Source organism: Anser anser (genome assembly GCF_964211835.1).
Source record: "Anser anser genome assembly, chromosome: 24".
Taxonomy (NCBI): domain Eukaryota; kingdom Metazoa; phylum Chordata; class Aves; order Anseriformes; family Anatidae; genus Anser; species Anser anser.
Window position 1 is genome coordinate 5,021,749 of NC_139745.1, and position 18,082 is coordinate 5,039,830.

An 18,082-nucleotide genomic window follows, 5' to 3' on the forward strand; every position below is an offset into this window, starting at 1 on the left:
TTGTACCTCTTTGTTTCATTAGAAATAAGCATTTGGAAAGCTTGGGTATTGTTCGTCCTAGGTTACACCACTTCTGAAAACGGATTTTGATGTACAGTTAACACCAACTTACACATACTCAGGGAAATACCCACCAAAACACCAGGAGATATCTAAAAATTGATTAATAATGAATGTGACACAGTAGTTGTAGACACTTCATATATGATTTCAAAATTTTCTACATTTTCAGAATGATAACATCAGAGATGCTTGTTTGTAAAAGCATTTATTAGTTTATTGCTTTGAAGGTCATTAGCATATTACCAACAAGCAAGTCTCAGACATGTTCACTATTCAAGGAGCTACATGCTGAGATGGCACTGAAAGAGCGTACAGTAACTAGTGGAGCTTTTGAATTTCAACTCTTCAAGAGAAAAAGGGACAAATAATACAATTACACCGCCTTCAGTTACCGGTAAGTGAAAATTCAGTATTGTTTTTTTGAAGACAGATCTTTGTCACTAATTGCAAACTTCTTGCTCTGACAGCTCTTTTGAGCACTGCCTGGAGGGCACCAAAAAAAAATCTACTTATTCGGTGCAATGATGCTTTCAAGTTGAGCCTGAAAAACAAATGAGACAGTAAGTCAAATTAGATTCAATCTAAAAAATAAACCCACGTTGATGAAAAGTGATAAATTGTCTGTTAGATATTCAAAGCGAGGAGCTGAGGGATGCTGCAATACTTCAAGAGGAACAGGCCAGGGTTTTTCCCTAGCTATTCCATTCCTTACTACATGTTTTATAAATTAGCTTTTCATTCTTGGCATACACACTTTTTGCATTCTGAGAAGAAAAGAGCTGGCCTTGGTTCCATACAATGAAAGGCTCATTTTATAATGTAAAGCATTGAAGAGGAAATTAAATAAAAGCTGTTGAAACAGTGGTCTGAATTCTCTGATTTCAGGCTGGACTATGTTAGCTAAATTAAATATTTGGCTCTCTAGGGTTTGGAACACAAACTGACTCTGGGACAAAAGTAGCTGGGAACAGCAAGTTTTTCAGTTGCTGAGACAACTTGACGCCCAGTTAAAGAGATTGATCAGAGTGCTACCCGTGCTTGGGGAGCGTGTAGTGTGTGAAGCTTCCAGGACTCCTAGGTTGTCCTCTTCCTAGAGCTGCCATAAAAATAAACTACAACGGTGGTATATACACAGCTGTTAAAATACTTGTACTTAAAGGAAGAAACATGGGTCCGGTGGCAGCACGCATTTGCTCTAACAGTTACTCTATGTCGTGCCCTAAAATACTTCAAGATGGCCTGAGGATGTTAATGGTTTAGAAAGGAAAACTAGGAATAGTGGAGATAAGGAAAGCAGCTGGGTGTAAAGGAAGTATTTTAGCTCTAGCCAGAGAAGTTTACAGTTGTTTATGATTCCTTCCAAAAGCAAAGTAATTAACAGAACCTCTCCTTTCATTAAAGTAGCATGCACAAAATTACTCCTGTCAGATCCAAAACAATTTCAGTGATCCAGTCAAATCACCATAGGACAAATCGCTTCAGTGTTTTCCATGAGAGCCTGTTAGCAAGCAAGAAGTGAACAGAAGAGTGCTTTTACTTATAATATAGTAGCTACACTTCAGATGTGACGTAACAGACATTTAGAGGCCTAGAAATCCAGTCAGCAATATGTGCTTGCCCTTCCTAGGTTTTCTTTTGCATTGTCTATAGCTCTGTTATCTTAGATGGAGATAGGAAGTTCCAAGAAAATGTGATGGCGCTGCCACCACACTTCAACTCTGCTGCCAAATAGTTCCATTAAGAAGGCACAAGTACAATAAATCCTTGCTATCTTCCCACTTCCTCGAGAATTTAAAGAAAGTGGGACATTAATACAAGCGCATCATAAATGTAACTACTATAAACGGGAAGGAGAAAGTTTTTCATCTTTCTAATTAAAAATGCCAAAGTTTACCATTGCTATTTAGAATTGCATTTCTGTGCTAACCTTCAGCTGTTGATTCGTTCGCTTCAGGAACTGAACCTCTTCAGTGTGTTTCTTTTCCTCTATCTGCCGCCTTTCGTTTTCACGCTTTTCAATAGCCTCACATTTAGCTTTCTGTTCGCTCACCTGCCTTTCCAGCTCCTGCTTTTCCTCTTCTAGCTCTGCAATCTTAGAAAATAGTACAGATCTCTCAAGTTTTGATTGTTAACAGTCAATTTTTATTTGATTTCTCAATTTTACACTATGTTGTACAGTCTTTAAAATGCTACAGGTATAATAGCTTATGAAATGCAACTAAAAGCAGCAAGACAGTTATTTTGATGATCTTTACTGCCACCCAGTGGAAGCAGAAATAATTGATTTTTATATAAAACTAATTCTTATGCCATATCACATGTAGAAAACTATTATTGGTTTAACAGACCGACTTACTCTCTTTTCCATGTCTTGTTTGCCTTGCTCAGCTTGCAGCGCCTTCCGCATGCCGAACGCAGTGCTGCTCTCATACAGCGTCTGGTAAGCAGCAATTGTCATTTGGATTTCATCCCTGACTCGAAGCAGCAATAGTCCTCGCTCTGCACAGTTAATTGTAATTTCACGGATCAATTCATCTTTAAAGAAAAGGTACAAAAATATTGAGTAACTTCCTGACATTTATCTGGGAATGCTGGAGATGCACAGGGTCTAGAAGTTCTTGGTTTTTACCTGTTCTTTGCACTACGAGAGCAACATTGGTTTACGGGAGATGGTCGTAATTTCGGTTTTGTTACTTTACAACTACAGCATGAAGTGCTATCAAATAAATCCATTAACATGCAGCAGTGTGCTGTATAGAAACTCTGGTAACAACAGTGTTTCTGTCCCAGGGAAAGCATAACAGCAAAACCCTTAAAACTTCTAATGATTTTATGCAGTTGTCAGAAGAGGCAAGAGCCTGCAGAAGAATTCTGCTCAAACAGCAGTCTCTTGCATTTGGGAAGATCAGAGAAGTAAGGGAATTTAACACTTTTGCAGAGGATATAAGAGTATTTAAGAATTAAGCTGTGTTTTAGGTTAGTTTAAATTAACTATTCGGGTGATGAACAACTAAACCAAGATTAAGTTACTTTGTATCTTTTACATATACATAAGATTACTGTCACAACATGTCATTTTTGTGGCAGCTTTGTGGATAATGGGACACTTAAAATGCTACATGTCTAACAGCTCCCAGCGTGGGTAGGTAAGTGTTACATTCACACAGTCTGAGCTGCAGGCCACTGATGCAGGGAAGGCAGGTGTAGTGTGGCTGCTGGAAAGGCAACCCTGGCCTTGTATCCCTTCTTGTGGGGTTCAAGGCTGTGCGAAACGTGGAAAGAGCAGCAGTGAGGCAGACAAGGACTGAGGCAGAGGAGCGGTGTTTTTGTGACTGCTGGTACTGACCGAAGCACTGCGAGTAGAGCTCCCTGCGCACGGGGCAGATGCCGGTCTCCCGCGCCTGCCGCTGCTGCAGCCTCAGGTCCAGCTGCTCCTGGAGGTGCACGACGTCCAGGCGGGTGCTGGGCACGCTGGACACCTGCTGCACCCACAGCTTCTTGTCCTCCTCCCACTCCCTGCACCCAAAAGCACGGGGAGGGCGGTGATGGATGGGGACCGCCGGGAGGCCCACCTGGGCCCTCTCGGCGGCTCCCCCCCCCAGGGTCTCACCGCGGCGGCAGGATGGCGTTCAGCAGCTCCTGGGGCTGCCTGCACTCGGCGGCGGCCGCGGCGGCAGCGGGCCGGGGACGGGGCTGCGGGACGGGGCCGGGCTGCGACGGCGGCTGCGGGGTCCCCTTCAGCGGGCGGGCCTGCGGGGGAGTGCGGGAGAGAGCAACGTGGGGCCGGGACAGGCCTCGGGCAGGCCCCGGCCGTGCCCCCGGGCCCCGCTCACCTCCGGGGAGCGCTTCTCGGCGCGGCGGCTGACCAGCACCGGCGGCTCGTAGCGCAGCAGCGAGTCCGGCGGCGGGATCATGGCGGCGCCCTTCTTGCCGTGGCGGCGGCGCCCTTGTTGCTATGGAGGCGGCGCTGTTGCTATGGGAGGGGTGGCGCTGTTGCTACGGCGACAGCGCTACCGCCCTGTTGGCGCCGTTGTTGCTATGGAGACTCCGCCCCTCGCTTTTCCCTAAAGCGCATGCGCCGCGCGGAGCAACCGGACGCCCCGGCGGAAGCACTCCGGGGCAGGGCCGGAAGCGGCGCCCACTTCCGGCGGTGGCGGCCGGCGGCGGCGGCCATGGAGGAGGCGGCGGAGCAGCGGCGGCGGGGCGAGCAGCGGCAACACCGGGCCGAGCAGCAGCGGCGGCGGTGCGGGGAGGTGGTGGTGAAGGTCGAGAAGCGCAGCCCGCGGCGCTCGGCTTCCCGCTCGGCGCGGGGGGGCAGCCAGTCGCCGCCGGCCGACGAGCGGCGGGGAGGCCGCGGGGGCAGCAGCAGGTAGGCCCGGGCGGTGGCTGCGGGCCCGGCGCTGTGCCCGGCCTGGTTCCCGCCTCTCACTGCTCCTCCTCTCCTTGCCTTAAAGGTCGCCCAAGCGGCGGAGCCGGGCCGGCCGCCGGAGCAGGTCCCCGCGCGGCAGGCGGAGCCGCAGCCCGCACCACGGCGCGGTGAAGGTGAAGCAGGTAAAGGGAGGCGTTAACGGACGGGCACGGTCCTGTGCGCTGCCCGCGGCTCGGCTCGGCTCGCGGGGCTCGTAGTGGGGCTCCTCCTGCGGCTTCTGAGAGGCTCGGCTGGGGGAGGTCCGGAAACCAGCCTCTGGCCCGGCAGTTTTCTTCCTCAAATCCTTGTAAAATGCCTTGGGAATTAAAAGAGTCTCATAGGGTAACGTCTTACCGCTCCGCGCTTCGAGTGTTGCTGTAAGTAGCTCAGTGTTCCTGCCTGCCCGTGAGCCCAGCCTCGGTCACCTTTGCCGAAGTACATTTCCTGCGTCTTTGTTCTAATTCTGAATACCTCACCCTAAGAGGTTCTTCCTTACAGGAGCGAGATGAACATCCTCGTAGAGGAAACGAGGAGCGAAAGCAGAAATACCCCTCGGAGCAGGAACACAGGCGAGACAGAAGCGGTGACAGAGACAGACACAGAGATCACGCAGACAGAAGGAAAAATCCCGGTGAAAGACCTGGAGGTCGAGGCCACGAGCGAGAGAGGGATGCTCAGAACATGCGTGAGCAGCAAGCAGAAAGAGAGTTTTATAACGAGAGGAGGCGAGAGCACCGGCAAAACAACGAAGGGAGCGGTGGTGACCAGAATCCAGAACTCGGGCAGTCTGATAACAAACCAAAAGATAAAGCTGCTGTAAAGAAAGAAAAACCAAGCTTTGAACTGTCTGGGGCTCTTCTGGAGGACACCAACACCTTCCGAGGGGTTGTGATCAAGTACAGCGAGCCCCCCGAGGCTCGGATTCCGAAGAAGCGGTGGCGCCTCTACCCTTTTAAAAACGACGAGTTCCTCCCGGTCATGTACATTCACAGGCAGAGCGCTTACCTCCTGGGCAGGCACCGCAGGATTGCGGATATTCCCATCGACCACCCCTCCTGCTCAAAGCAGCACGCTGTGTTCCAGTACCGGTAGGTATTCCTCTGCCTGCCTGCTGGTGGAACGGGGTTATTCAGTAATTTGTGAAAAATAAAATAAATGGGGAAAAAAAATAAGTAGCTACGCATGGTTTAGAAGTATGTGTTTGTAGTAAGTTGTTTTTTTTTTTTATGACTGCTGCACATCATCCTAGCAGTAATCAAAACTATTTGCAATTCCTCTCATTTAACCACAAGCAGCCTTTTACTAAGACAAACAACCCAGCAGGGTTAAACGCAGAACTGCGCGTACGTCTGAGCTGGAATAAGTAGCAGGTGTAATTGGCAGTAAAAGCGTTTCAAGGAGAGGTTTGCATTTGGGTTTTCACAGCAAAGACTGCTGAGCTCCTTTTGAAGCAGCAGGGGTTGCGTGCTTTGGAAGACAGAGCTGCTCTCTTAAGGAAGAGCCATCTGTTGTGTGTTAGGAATTACTGCCGTAGATCACAGTAAGTTACGGGAGGTGATGGCTGTCGGAATGTTTCGGGGATTTTCCCGTTCTCATCCCGTCTCTCACTTCTCACATTTTGCTTGTTCAGATCTCTGAAGTACAGTTAACACCTAACTGCACTGGGGCCGATGTGATCCAAAATCCATCTGCGTGTGGAGTAGGGGAATTTTCTGTTTCGCTGCCTTGACTGGAATGGTGTTTTTTTGTCTCGCTAGGCTTGTGGAGTACACTCGTGCCGACGGTACGGTCGGCCGGAGGGTCAGGCCGTACATCATTGACCTCGGCTCTGGCAACGGCACTTTCCTCAACAACCAGCGGATTGAACCTCAGCGTTACTATGAACTGAAAGAGAAGGATGTGCTGAAGTTCGGGTTCAGCAGCAGGGAGTACGTCCTCCTCCATGAATCTTCAGATAAATCTGAGGCCAACACAAAGGACGATGATGAGGAGGAGGAGAAGGAGGAAGAGTCTGACAGTTAACAGATGAGGAGGAAACTGGGGGGCGGGAGCAGGGGAGAGAAACTTTTCCAAGAGAACATACATTGGGATGTAAACATGGGAGCATCAAAGCACTGATGCCTCTTACTGCCTTAAAGTCCTTCTGTTGCTGATCAGTTGTCATGCTTTATTTTGGGGGACTTCGCTGATTATTCATCTTTGATAGTTCTGCGTATCAGGAAATCCAGCTTTGTGTTTTCTTTTTTTGTTTTTTTTTTTTTTGTTTGTTTGTTTGTTTGTTTTTTCCCTGACAAGCAAAAAGAGCACCTGGATGTGAATGTTGTGATGCTGGAAATATTCAGCAAACGTTAAAAGACTTCTCTTTTAGAAAATGATGTAAAACACAGCGAGCCTATTTAAAACTATTTTTATTACCTGTTTTGTCATAACCCTTTGGAAATGCTACTTAACTGAAATCTTAGTTAGAAGGTGACCCGATACCCTTTGTAACGTGTCTCGTTTGGTAGAGTTTGCCAAATTTCTTGCCAGGTTAGTTCTAGACAGGACAATTTACCAGCCTTCCTACTAAAAAGGCGGAAGTGTTGCGAAGCCCCCCTTGTATCTGTATGTTTTGGGTAGTTAGATTGCATTACGATAACTTTCAGCCATGGGCATTTTACCAGACTACTACCTGGAAATTATAAGGTAAATGGAAACTGAAGGAAGCGCTTCCTAGAATTTTAGGTTACAGTAACTTGATTTGGGAGGGCTGAGGCCCAAGTCGGTGTATGCCCAGCGTGTGTTGCAGCAGAGGATGCTGAAACTATTACTGGGTGTTGAATATCTAGTTCTGAAGGTAGGGCCTGTATCTCCGACAGCACCGCTGCCCCGCGAGTAACTTCTTGGTTTTGTTTGTATTACATATAGTACCTGTTCTGTGGTGGCACGTTTTAACCAGTTTGCACTATTTAAGTTTTTTTTTATATATATAAAAAGTTAAACCGCCATTTGTTTAAAATATTCTTCTACCCCCCCCTGTAAATGAAAACAATACTTTAGGAAGAGAAAAACCAATTCTACTTACTGCAAGTACTTGCATCTTGCATATTTTTGGATGTCGACTTCCCATGGTTTGCTTTACGATGTGAGAAATGTAATGTTTTCCACACTGTTTCCTAATTTGCCTGGATGTTTGTTCTGTGGTCACACATGCTACTCCTACGTGCGGTGTATATACTTGGTGTATGCAGGGGCTGCATACTGTATACACAGGCTAGAGCATTGATGGTGTAAATATGGGGCATTGGTGTAGGTTTTCAAGCAGTAGGCAGAATGAGTTTTGACTAGGAGGATCTCCTTTATATATACTCTAGGGGTTTTTAAATAAAGAATTTGTAAATTTAGCCCTAATTCTTTTTAGTTATAAGATTATTCTAGTGTCCCTCTCTTCCTTTATATTCCTTGAAATAGGTGCATTACGTGTTTTGACAAGCCTGGAAAGGTGAGAGAGATGCTGAAGGTATAAATTACCACAGCTGTGACGTTCAACAAAGTGGTTCAGCAGTTGGAAAGTGTAGAATTAACGAATATCACCCTGTTGTAACTCATGCAACTTTTTTGTTACTTAAGCATTGTCTTTTAGTAAAAGCAGGACTCAATAGATGGTGCCGCGTTACCTCAGGACTGGTAAGGTTGCAGCTGCCTCAGTTACAGGTCCCAGGTCAATACCCTGAAGAACCACGGTGTGTGTGTTTGCTCTGTCGGACTGTGTGCACCGTGGGCACACTACCACCGATTGCCACTTCCCCGGCACCTCTGACTTTGACCCTGCAGCACCCACAGCAATTGCAGTCTGGTACCTGTGTGTCTTTCGTCCCATGCTATCAAAGTATTCATTTCCGTGTTAAGAACATGAAAGAAGTTTGAAAAAGAAAAGTTTGCATGGTTTGTGTGCTGCAGATGCTGTGAGGTTGGGGGACGGTAAGGGCTTGTAGCGCTTTCCTTTGCTCAGACCTTTCTGAGCTGAGTGTGCAGCAGGTAGCTTAGTGCTGTGTCAGGGCTGCTTGCCCTTGGATGCAGACAGGCTCATGCTAGGAAACAGCTGGGGTTTAAGCCAGGGATATCAGTAGCACGCAAGGGCAAGCCAGCCCATCAAGTCACACTTATTTCAGAGCATTTAAATAAACTAGCATAGTTTACTAGAGACTTGAACCCAGCTAAAAAGTTCAAATTAGATGAAAATGTGTGCAAAGTATGCTCAGCTACTCCTAGAACATGTTGAAACGATCTACTTGGGGTTATTTCTTCACAAAGGGAAGTCACGAAGATGGAATCCTTACAGCTGAGACAGAGAAGAGAGATGATATTGTCTTGCTTAAATTAAACTTTTTTACTTTTTCAGATTGGTTCAGTTTTTTTACATGACCCTGCTGGGTTGCCACTTGTGACCCTTTCACACCTTGCTAGGAAATGGCCTCGGCTGGTTTCAGGCTCAAGTCCTGTTTAGTCCTTGGGCTGGAAACACAAAAAGAGACGAGTGAAATCCCCCAATACTCTACAACTTACTGCATCTATTTTGCAAATTAATCTTTGCAAACCTGAATATGTTATAATAGCACATCCATGCTCTTGATTTCTGCTGTACCATTTTTACTAATTGGTCTTATAAGCAGCCTGTTTTCCTCCAGAATGATGGGATTCAAGGAGCTGCAGTGCACCAAGTGGCGATGAACACAGAAGTAACTCTCTTTTACAAATGGTGCAGCATTTGAATGCCAGGTCTCATATTTTATTGCCTTATTTTCAGTGTAAAGTTTCCTTATGTTCTGAAGATACCTGAGTTCTCAGCATGTTTACACAGAAGTGCACGCTGAAGATTGCTGAGGGATGTTATACAGCTGAGGCACAGGCATGCTGGCTGGGGGTCTCTGTGGGCTGAGCAGGAAAGTTCAGGATCACTTCTGTGCTTTCTCCATGCCCTTCTTCTGTGAACTCGGCTCAGCCTGACCAGGCTGTTTGCCTGCATCTACCGATGAATGCTCATCTGTGGTTTCAAACGAGCAGCTGCTGCTGCAGTCAAAGAATCGGGTCGAGCGTTGTACATTCGCACTGAGTGGCACCAAACCTTTGAGAACTCCCTGGAGGCCGTTCAAGCTGCTCTGTACAGACCTCTGTACTTTGTGATTGTTTTTCCCTTAGTAATGGGGAAAACCCCTCAGTCAGGGACTTTCACCTGCCTGTCCCTACCCCATCCCTGCAGCACGGGGCACAGTGCAGACACCCTTCCCGCACATTTGCATGCAGCAAACCCTCACGAAGCCTCTTTTAAACGAAAACCCCGAATATAACCCGCGGGGCGGGGCGGGGACCCCCATCCCGGCGGGGTCGCACCGGGGGGACCCGGCCCCGCTTTTTCCCGTCGGGAGCAGCGGGCGGGGACCGAAGCCGGCACCGGGGGCGGACCCGGGGCCGGGACGGGAGCGGGAACCGGGGCGGATCCGTGGCCTCGGCCGGGCTCAGCGCTGCCCCCGGCGGCACCACCGGGCACCGCAGCCTCCGTCCCCGCCGCCGCCCGCCCGCCTCAGGCCGCCATGGCCGCGCTGCACGCCAAGGCCGGCGGCCCCCCGCAGATCCCCGACACCCGGCGGGAGCTGGCCGAGCTGGTGAAGCGCAAGCAGGAGCTGGCGGTGAGGCGGCGGGGACGGCTCCCGGGCCGGGAGGGGACCGGGGGGCGCCGGGCAGGGCCGGGCCGGGCCTAGGCCGCGGGGCTGGAGGCGGGCGGCGGGGCCTAGGCCGCGGGGGCCGGTCCCGCTCCATGCCCCGCGCTGTGCCCGGCAGGAGACGCTGGCCAACCTGGAGCGGCAGATCTACGCCTTCGAGGGCAGCTACCTGGAGGACACGCAGATGTACGGCAACATCATCCGCGGCTGGGACCGCTACCTCACCAACCAGAAGTGAGTCCCGGCCCGGCCCCTGCCCCTGCCCCGGCCCCGGCCCCGGCCCGCCCCGCCGGGCCCCCCCCGCGATGCTGGTTTTCTCCGTTTTTAGGAACTCCAACAGCAAAAACGACCGGAGGAACCGCAAGTTCAAGGAGGCCGAGAGGCTCTTCAGCAAGTCCTCGGTCACCTCGGCGGCGGTGAGTGTCGGTCCTGGCGGGTCCCGCGGTGGTCACCGCTGCGGGACCACCTTTCTGTATAATATCCTCTACCTTCCCTACCTCCCCGTCCCAAGCATCTTCATTCCCACCTTGCAGTCTCTTTCAGAAACTCTTTTCCTGGCGCCTGGAGAGGTGAAGGGTAACCACAGCCAACAAACACCCATGCTGTGCACTTGTTGTTGCCGTTCTCATCTTCTTTTTGCTCCTAACCCCTTCCTGCTGTGCCGTGCTGGTGCTTGGTTGCAAGTTCTCTGAGGCAAAGACCTGATGTGTCTTGCTCTGTGAGGCAGTTTGCCGCGCTTTTTGAGCGTGTGAAAAGTGGAGAGTGAGTTACTGCTGTCATTAACGTCCCTTTCAATTTTCTAGGCGGTCAGTGCATTAGCTGGAGTTCAAGACCAGCTCATTGAGAAGCGTAAGTCACCTCTTCATTTCTCTCTGAACTGGCAGAATTGGAAAGCGCTCAGGTTCTCACTGCAACTGAGCTTCGTCCTCGGTTCTCTGGATTCCTGCCCTCCTCACTGCCCCCCTGGAGCTCTCCCCTTCAGGGGTCTGACGCTGGTCTGCTCAGGCCAGCTCCTGAGCGCTCAGATTCAAGTAAATTCAACAGTGACACTGTAAGAAACAGGAGTAAAGTTGAGCCCAATTTGTTGCGTGAACTTTTATGTTTTGTAAGAGCTTGCTGTGCATAAAATATAGTTATATGGATTTGGTGCTCTTTGGAGAAAAAGGCTAGAAGAACTGAAGCAATCCGTTTCTGTATGTGTCTTTCAGTCAGTTGCAAGTGATTTTAGGAGGAGCTGGGAGCTCCACTTTCGGAAACTACTTGTGAGCTCTCAATGTTTAGACCTTTCCTCCTGAGTTAGTCTTGCTGCTACTGTAACTTACGTGTTATGTGCTGATGAAGAAGCAGTGCTGCATTTCCAGTGCTTGGTACTAGAAATTTTAATTTTCATACTTCTTCCCCTTATTTTTTGAGGATATTTGCCACTTACGATTAGTTTGATTTTTTTTTTTTTAATATTTATGTAATTAATAGCAAATCAGATGCAATTCTAGCACGCTTCAGTCACTGGCGAGGTAGCTTGTTGTACTTCAGAACGATTTTTCAGGTTCTCTTATTTATCTCCTGGTCTAAAGCTCAGTATACCTCTGCTGCCTTATGTATTGTTGCCAGGTGTTTGACTTCTGTGCGGGGCTGCACAGGAGCAGCCTGGGATGTGAGCTGTGGGGAGGTAACCACTGGACTCTTCTGTGTTTGTCCCACTCTAGGGGAGCCAGGCAGTGGGACAGAGAGTGACACTTCTCCAGACTTTCACAATCAGGAGAATGAGCCCAGCCAGGAAGATGCTGAAGAGCTGGATGGATCCGTGCAGGGGGTGAAACCCCAGAAAGCTGCTTCTTCCACTTCTGGGAGCCACCATAGCAGCCACAAAAAACGGAAGAACAAAAATCGACACAGGTTAGTGATACCGGCAGCCTTCTAGGAATGCCTGGTGAATGGCTAGCTGTTGTTGAATAGACTTTACTATGTGAAAGGAACTAGTAACTTGTTAGAATAATGAACAGCTCGGGTCATTTGTTTTGGTAATTCCACTTGTTTTTAAGTTGTGTGCACCATGTAGTATTCATCAGGATCCCATTGCACCCATTGTGTCACAGAGGAGAACATGCTGAGGTAGCTACACAAGCAGTCAGCACAGGGTACTAATTGCAGCTCTGGTACAGCTCTGCTTTTGACAAGGCCTTATCAATTCTCTTCTCTGTCAAGGAGAGTAAAGCTTTCTTCCCTCCAGTAGAGGAAGATTACATTGTGGCTTCCTGTGTGTGCTTCTTGATTTCTCTAGAACCGAGGAAGATAGGAATGTCAGTGCTTTCTTTGGAGAAGGAGGATGGAAAAAACAACAAAATGTTTTGGGGGTTGTGGACACTTGAGTATCTTTGCTACAATTTCCACTCCAAACCTTTCCAGTTGTCATGTTCCAAGCTGAGAGTTTTTGATTATGACATGCACGAGTTGCTTTCTCAACCTTTTTTAACTTCAGAGTGTTACTAAACTGGCCTGAAATTCATGCGAAACACATTTCCTGAACTCTGTATGGTTGAATTTAGATGACCGGTTCTGGCCCTTAAGGCATGATGCAGCGTAGGCTGATGGCTCAGAAATCAGAAATAATCTAACTGCTTTATAGTGATGCTCTCCCAGGGCCAACATACCCTGCTTCTTACCGTGCCTCAGAACCCCCTTGGTATAGCCCAAGGATTTCTGTGGAGTGCAATAGTGCTGTGCCCTTGGGGGAGAAAGTCTGTGGAAATCCATGGTTTTGGAAAGAAAGAGACAGAGACATAACTGCAGAGCTACACTTCTCTAGAAATGATTGCTGGAACTGATACCTAAAGATTATTAGAAGCAAAGAAGCTTTAAATAATTAAGTAAAGGAGTTTTTAAGATATTAAGTGTTGCTACCTTTGAGCTTGCTCGCATTGTGTGTGGATGGATTTCCCTCTTTGAGGGACCTTCCCGTACAATTGCAAGAGAAATGTTTTAAAGAAAAGTGGTAAAGATTCCCAAGGATTGCTGGGGGAAGGTTGGTCTGCGAGATATGGAGGTAGGTGTAGTGCTTGAATACTGTTTAACTACTTCTTCATTAGGTTTTGAGTCATTAGCATGTCTTTAATTCTTAGATCAGGATTCTCCTCCTACAGCAGTCTGAATCAGGCAAACATCCTCGAGTATTGGATGTCCTCTTTGGTTCCTTATGATCTAGGAATCAAAAGCAGTTCAGAGGTCTTTTTTTTGCCTGTAGATAATTGGAAAGAAGGTCAGCAGTAACACAAGAAACTACGTTTATAAACCAGTTCAGAGAAACAACCTGTAGAACTGAAGTACAGCATAAGAAAATTGCTATTTCAAACAAATTTTATGATTATATTCTGCACTTATATGGACAACAAACCAATCCACTGCAGATACAGTGGGGTCCAGTACAAATGCCGTAAATAATATAAATTCTTTTGCTCCATTACATAACCCAAACTTTAGTGCCAAGAGTTAGGAAGAAACTGCCCTACTGAAAGGTTGTGTTGCTTTGGGGTTTCTTCTGCATTCCTTCCACTGAAGCAGCTCGTACTGGCTACTGTCGGAGACAGAATATTGGACATGAGGAGCCCTGGTCTGATCTGGTATGGCACTTCTTATCATCCTAAGAGATACATCAGTCACATCTAAATTACAGAAGGGTTTTTGCAAGTAGTAATTGACTATTCTGTGATACTTAGCATGGCCAGATAATGAAGATAATTCAATTTGTCTGTAGCACAAACTCTGTTAAACTTGTGATTGCTGTTAATGACTATCCCCTAAATTTCAGCAGAAGAGACCAAACAATTTTCAAGTATATCTAGGTTTTAACAAAACAAAAACCAGTCCCAACCTTTTTATGGCAGATCTTGTTCAGAAGCTCTTTCATTTGCCAGCATACATTTGAGTTCTGCTCACCTGTTCCTGAAGAATTGGCCGGTGCTGGGAACAGACACCCTGGAGGTGCACTGACTCCACTTGCAAAGCTTAGGTTTTTCTAATTTAATTGCCATCAAGAGCAGTAGGGAAAGCTGGATTCAGATTGGGCAGAACTCCTGTGAATAGGCGGTTAAATTTCTAACAGTTAAAAGAGGGAATCAGATGGAAGTGTTTCTGTTGAAGCTGTCCTCTCTTCCCTCAGACCACAAAAAGGCCAAGATGATTATTTTCTGCATTCAGCAATTTTCCTGGCTACAAAGTGTTTCAGGAGAAAATAATACTGCAACCTCTTAGAAATTTGATGCTGAGAAGCTTCTGAGTTACAGATGAGTTGATGATGAGTCCTCTCTGACCAACACAGCTATTAGCTCTGGGACAGAACTGCTTTTAGAGATAGTGCTGCGGTGTCAGGGTGAATGCTGAGACAAGGGGTGGGAATGTAACCAAACTGTAATTAGATTCGGCCAATTCACCGTGTTATCTTTTTAGCTCTCTAAAGGAAGTGAGTGTAAGAGGATGTGTGTGTGTGTGTGCATTTTGAGAACATATGAATGCATAGTTGGACACATAATTTTATGGTTGTTGCCACCTCTCTGCCTGAACAAGCTTTGCTTTGCTTAGTAATCTAGACAAAGCCACTGCTTTCTGACCACCCATTTGTTTGTTTTTGCAAGCAAATCAGTTTTTTTCTTTGCCTGTGAGCTAGCACGCACTCTTAAGTACCTGATAGTTTCCTTTTTCAGCACTTAATATTCCCTCCTTAAAACTACTCTGCCTCTGTTTTAACACCTCTTTTTCCCAGAAATCCAATTGGGGAGGGGGACTCTGGATTGTCAAATCTGGAGTGCTTTTTGTGCCCAATTCTGTTTAAGATATCTTAAGAACTTTATGGCATTTGAACACTGGCTTTATTTTTTTCTTTATTTTTTTTTAGTAATCTCGCTAGGGTGGCTAATCAACTAATTTATTTAATTCATTAGTATATTAATTTCTATTGCTTTCTTCCTTTCAAATGCTGCCCCTCAGCCCGTCTGGCATGTTTGATTATGACTTTGAGTAAGTTTGACTTGAATTAGTACTTGTGCTGTGTTGTTAGTGTGTAGACACCAATGTGCCTTTTGAGACCTTTCTAACCCATAGTTTATCTGTTTAATTGTAGGTATGTATATTAGGTTAGGCTGGGAAGTTTTTTTTAAAAACAGAAAAGCGTGATGGAGGTAACATTTTATTTAATAACTTCAGCAAAATTAAATTAACTTCACTCTTCTTTACCTCTCTATTTCATTTTTAAATAGATAAACTTTTTAACTTTAAAACTTAGTTTAAAAACTGATTCTTCTGGCTTTGCTTCTTAAGGAGTTTAGTGTAGACTTGGATATTTCTTTCTGGAAAATGTAATAAACTCAGTACCTTTGACTCGTGTTATTCCTGTCATCTTAAACTCCTATCTCTATTCAAAGTAAATAACCATTACCACTATGTCTGAATAATTACCTATGGCATAGTTACACATCTAACAAATTAACATAGAGCATGCGTATTTAACCTTATTTCTTTATGCTGCGTAACTTCCCTGTGACTTTTTATTATGAACCTTTATTAACTCTTTTTTTGAATGGAACGGATTATGCATTTTGGCAAAGAATAAAGAATCCACTCTCCCTCTCTTTGCTGCTCTTTTGTCCAGTAATATTGGGACAGTGATTTGGCTCAGCCGAATTGAGAATGTGGATTGAATTAACCAAATAGTCTTTGTTGTAGCCTGTGCCATATGCAGTAGCTGGTTCTTTGAACTCTAGAGTTTGTTTAATGTATTGAAATGGACATTTCTCTTATCTTTCCAACCACAGGATTGATCTCAAGTTAAACAAAAAGCCAAGAGCCGTAAGTATCAGTGCTCTGTCATTGTTTTCATTGCTCATCCATAGACTTGAGTGGCTGACTGATCCCTAATCGTAAAAAGCCTCCTTCTGCTGTAATTTAGGATGTTGTTTTTCTTATTATGAAGTAATCGTTGTCTTGTGGATTTAACAGTAAATAAGTCCAGGCAGGCTTGTTATGAAGCTAGGTCAGAATTAAGTCACATGCACCTCTTATGAAAACAGCTGGTTTGCGTCCTTCTGTCTTGTCATGAAGTGCAATATTAAAAGCACCTGGGTTTGGTCGATGCATTCTTGAACTAAGGTTTTGAAGGGTCCTTTCTTTTAAATGTTCAGCTACAAGAAAAAATAAATCTCTTTTCTGTTTTGCCTTCAGCTAATGGTATGTAGAAATGAGAGGAAACTAAGAATCCCAGCTCTGCAAGCAGAGTTGGAAGTAGAAGGGTCTTAATGTGCCCGTCTTTTCCTTTCTCTGCAGGACTACTAGACTCATCAGTGATGAAGCCTCTGGGATTTAGGTCTACATGAATCCCCACCAAGAAAAATGCCAGTCAACTGAATGAGCACGATGGCAGCTCTCTGGCCAAGTATATGCAGAAGGGAGTGGTTCACTCTAAAGAACTCAGATTGGGGGAGAAAGTCTTGGACCATGTACTTTGCATCATTTTTAAATCACCTGACTTACAGGAAGACAAAGGTGTAGTAGTAGTAGTCTTGAATTCCTGACTATTCTGTGCTTCCAGCTCAGTTGGGAACTTCCTACAATTGGCTGATCTTGCTGCTGCCACCCCTGTCATCTGTAAAACCATGGAGAGGCATTTTCTTTTCTGCTGGAGTTGGGGTATGATTCAGTTTGTCCCATCCATGTTGTAAGACTTAGGTTACTTTTTGTTACTGATACTTAGCTTCATGTGGTTTTTTTTTGTTGTTTATATTTTTTGTTTTTTTGGTTGTAGCTGGGAGGTTTTTTTGGTTGTTTTTGTTTTGTTTTCAACCAAAGTGTGTAGTTAATAAATTGGCTTTTGGTTTGTTTGTTTTAATCCATGTAGAGAAGGTACTTCATTTTGTGGAACATCTCAGTTTGATTCTTACGCAAGCAGAGAACAAGGTGGCTAACCATTTTCTCTAACTTTTGTTTTGAACACCATCCCCTGAAGTTTACACACTGCTTTTAGATGCAGGGAAGGCAGGAGCTCAAAGCCAACTTGCTGTTTGCTATCTTTGAGGTTGGGTGGATTCTCTTTTTAATACAAACTTCTGTCATTTGTACATAAACAATAAAAGTTACATTTGTCTCTCTTCTCATGTTTTGTTCAGTCAAAATTTTGACTCCTAGTGCTTTTTATTCTCCATCTGATCGTGAGGCCTTTGCTGAAGTTCTTCCATTTTCACATAGTAGCTGTTCCTTGTCTCATGACCCTCTGGAGGTATCCCTTGTGCTTTCTTTCCTGCGGTAGACATAACACTGAATACTTGAAAGGATTGCCAGGCACTAATCTCCAACGGTGTTCAACTAATCCTGCTTCAAGGTAGGACTTGGGTGTAAGTCAGTTCTTGCTGCTATTGGAAGAATGCCCACAGATAAGGGATGAGCAGTTTTAATTGCCACTGGAAAAATACACGGAGGGATGAACGTTAGGTGCTTCTCACAGCAGCCAAGTCAAGATACCAATGCTATTGTTGAAGTAGGCTGTGCTTTCTCAAGACGGTATATTACCAGTTACCTGTGCTGTAATGCCTTAGTTTGCTTAAACATTGCCAATGGAGAAAGTACCGTGCATAAAGCTGGGTCACTTGCTTTCCAGCCCCCCGGGTACTTGCATGTGCACTCGTTACAGCTGGGTGTTAATTCTGCTCTGTTATCCCTGCTTTCCTGGTGTCTTGTGTCTTACTGTTAGTAGTAGAGACTTAACTCCTACACACAACCACCCAGTCAGGGCAGTACCTGAGGGTGAAGGTAAACGCATAGGAGCAAAGTTCTCCCTTGGTCTGTTTCCTGGTTCGGCAGCTGAGGGAGCTCTGTCTTTGCTCGTGGTGGGAGCTGGCTTATCCCACAGCAGAGTGAGTGGCCGGCGCTC

General features: G+C 46.2%; 3 protein-coding genes across 10 annotated transcripts; 2 read left to right on the forward strand and 1 right to left on the reverse strand.

Annotated features, from left to right (window-relative positions):
• Positions 1 to 252: 252 nt before the first annotated feature.
• On the reverse strand, positions 253 to 4,033 carry DNALI1 (dynein axonemal light intermediate chain 1). 3 transcript variants are annotated; one of them, XM_083810378.1, is made up of 6 exons: positions 3,897 to 4,033; positions 3,674 to 3,813; positions 3,410 to 3,579; positions 2,420 to 2,562; positions 1,991 to 2,155; positions 253 to 604 (listed from the first exon to the last, which is right to left on the reverse strand). In XM_083810378.1, the coding sequence occupies exons 1-6, from the start codon at positions 3,975 to 3,977 to the stop codon at positions 569 to 571; spliced, it is 735 nt and encodes a 244-aa protein (XP_083666504.1). In that variant the 5' UTR covers positions 3,978 to 4,033; the 3' UTR covers positions 253 to 568. The 3 variants fall into 3 exon arrangements, with proteins under 3 accessions (XP_083666504.1, XP_083666505.1, XP_083666503.1); XM_083810379.1 differs by having other exon boundaries at positions 2,114 to 2,155; positions 2,420 to 2,598; XM_083810377.1 differs by having other exon boundaries at positions 2,420 to 2,598.
• SNIP1 (Smad nuclear interacting protein 1) lies at positions 4,009 to 7,861 on the forward strand. The gene is made up of 4 exons (XM_083810376.1): positions 4,009 to 4,432; positions 4,518 to 4,614; positions 4,970 to 5,559; positions 6,229 to 7,861. Exons 1-4 carry the CDS (start codon positions 4,137 to 4,139, stop codon positions 6,491 to 6,493), a joined length of 1,248 nt encoding a protein of 415 aa, XP_083666502.1. The 5' UTR covers positions 4,009 to 4,136; the 3' UTR covers positions 6,494 to 7,861.
• Positions 7,862 to 9,976: 2,115 nt separating this feature from the next.
• On the forward strand, positions 9,977 to 17,309 carry MEAF6 (MYST/Esa1 associated factor 6). Of its 6 annotated transcripts, none has more exons than XR_014575201.1 (8): positions 9,977 to 10,137; positions 10,289 to 10,404; positions 10,499 to 10,586; positions 10,974 to 11,019; positions 11,877 to 12,066; positions 15,284 to 15,341; positions 15,975 to 16,008; positions 16,483 to 17,309. XR_014575201.1 is itself a non-coding variant. In XM_083810381.1 (7 exons), the coding sequence occupies exons 1-7, from the start codon at positions 10,042 to 10,044 to the stop codon at positions 16,489 to 16,491; spliced, it is 579 nt and encodes a 192-aa protein (XP_083666507.1). In that variant the 5' UTR covers positions 9,977 to 10,041; the 3' UTR covers positions 16,492 to 17,309. The 6 variants fall into 6 exon arrangements, 4 of the variants coding, with proteins under 4 accessions (XP_083666507.1, XP_083666508.1, XP_083666509.1 ...); XR_014575202.1 differs by lacking the exon at positions 16,483 to 17,309 and adding an exon at positions 13,648 to 13,787 and having other exon boundaries at positions 15,975 to 15,990; XM_083810381.1 differs by lacking the exon at positions 15,284 to 15,341.
• Positions 17,310 to 18,082: the final 773 nt, after the last annotated feature.

Excerpts from the sequence above, each read along its gene's own strand:
- SNIP1 (XM_083810376.1), top strand. The coding sequence starts at position 4,137 with ATGCGCCGCGCGGAGCAACCGGACGCCCCGGCGGAAGCACTCCGGGGC. Across the intron at positions 4,615-4,969 it reads GCGCGGTGAAGGTGAAGCAG|GAGCGAGATGAACATCCTCG; the intron begins GTAAAGGGAGGC and ends TCTTCCTTACAG. Across the intron at positions 5,560-6,228 it reads CACGCTGTGTTCCAGTACCG|GCTTGTGGAGTACACTCGTG; the intron begins GTAGGTATTCCT and ends TTGTCTCGCTAG.
- DNALI1 (XM_083810377.1), bottom strand. The coding sequence starts at position 3,977 with ATGATCCCGCCGCCGGACTCGCTGCTGCGCTACGAGCCGCCGGTGCTG. Across the intron at positions 2,599-3,409 it reads GCTCTACTCGCAGTGCTTCG|ATGAATTGATCCGTGAAATT; the intron begins GTCAGTACCAGC and ends TTTTCTTTAAAG. Across the intron at positions 605-1,990 it reads GAACGAATCAACAGCTGAAG|GCTCAACTTGAAAGCATCAT; the intron begins GTTAGCACAGAA and ends TTTGTTTTTCAG.
- MEAF6 (XM_083810381.1), top strand. The coding sequence starts at position 10,042 with ATGGCCGCGCTGCACGCCAAGGCCGGCGGCCCCCCGCAGATCCCCGAC. Across the intron at positions 10,405-10,498 it reads CGCTACCTCACCAACCAGAA|GAACTCCAACAGCAAAAACG; the intron begins GTGAGTCCCGGC and ends CTCCGTTTTTAG. Across the intron at positions 12,067-15,974 it reads AAGAACAAAAATCGACACAG|GATTGATCTCAAGTTAAACA; the intron begins GTTAGTGATACC and ends TTCCAACCACAG.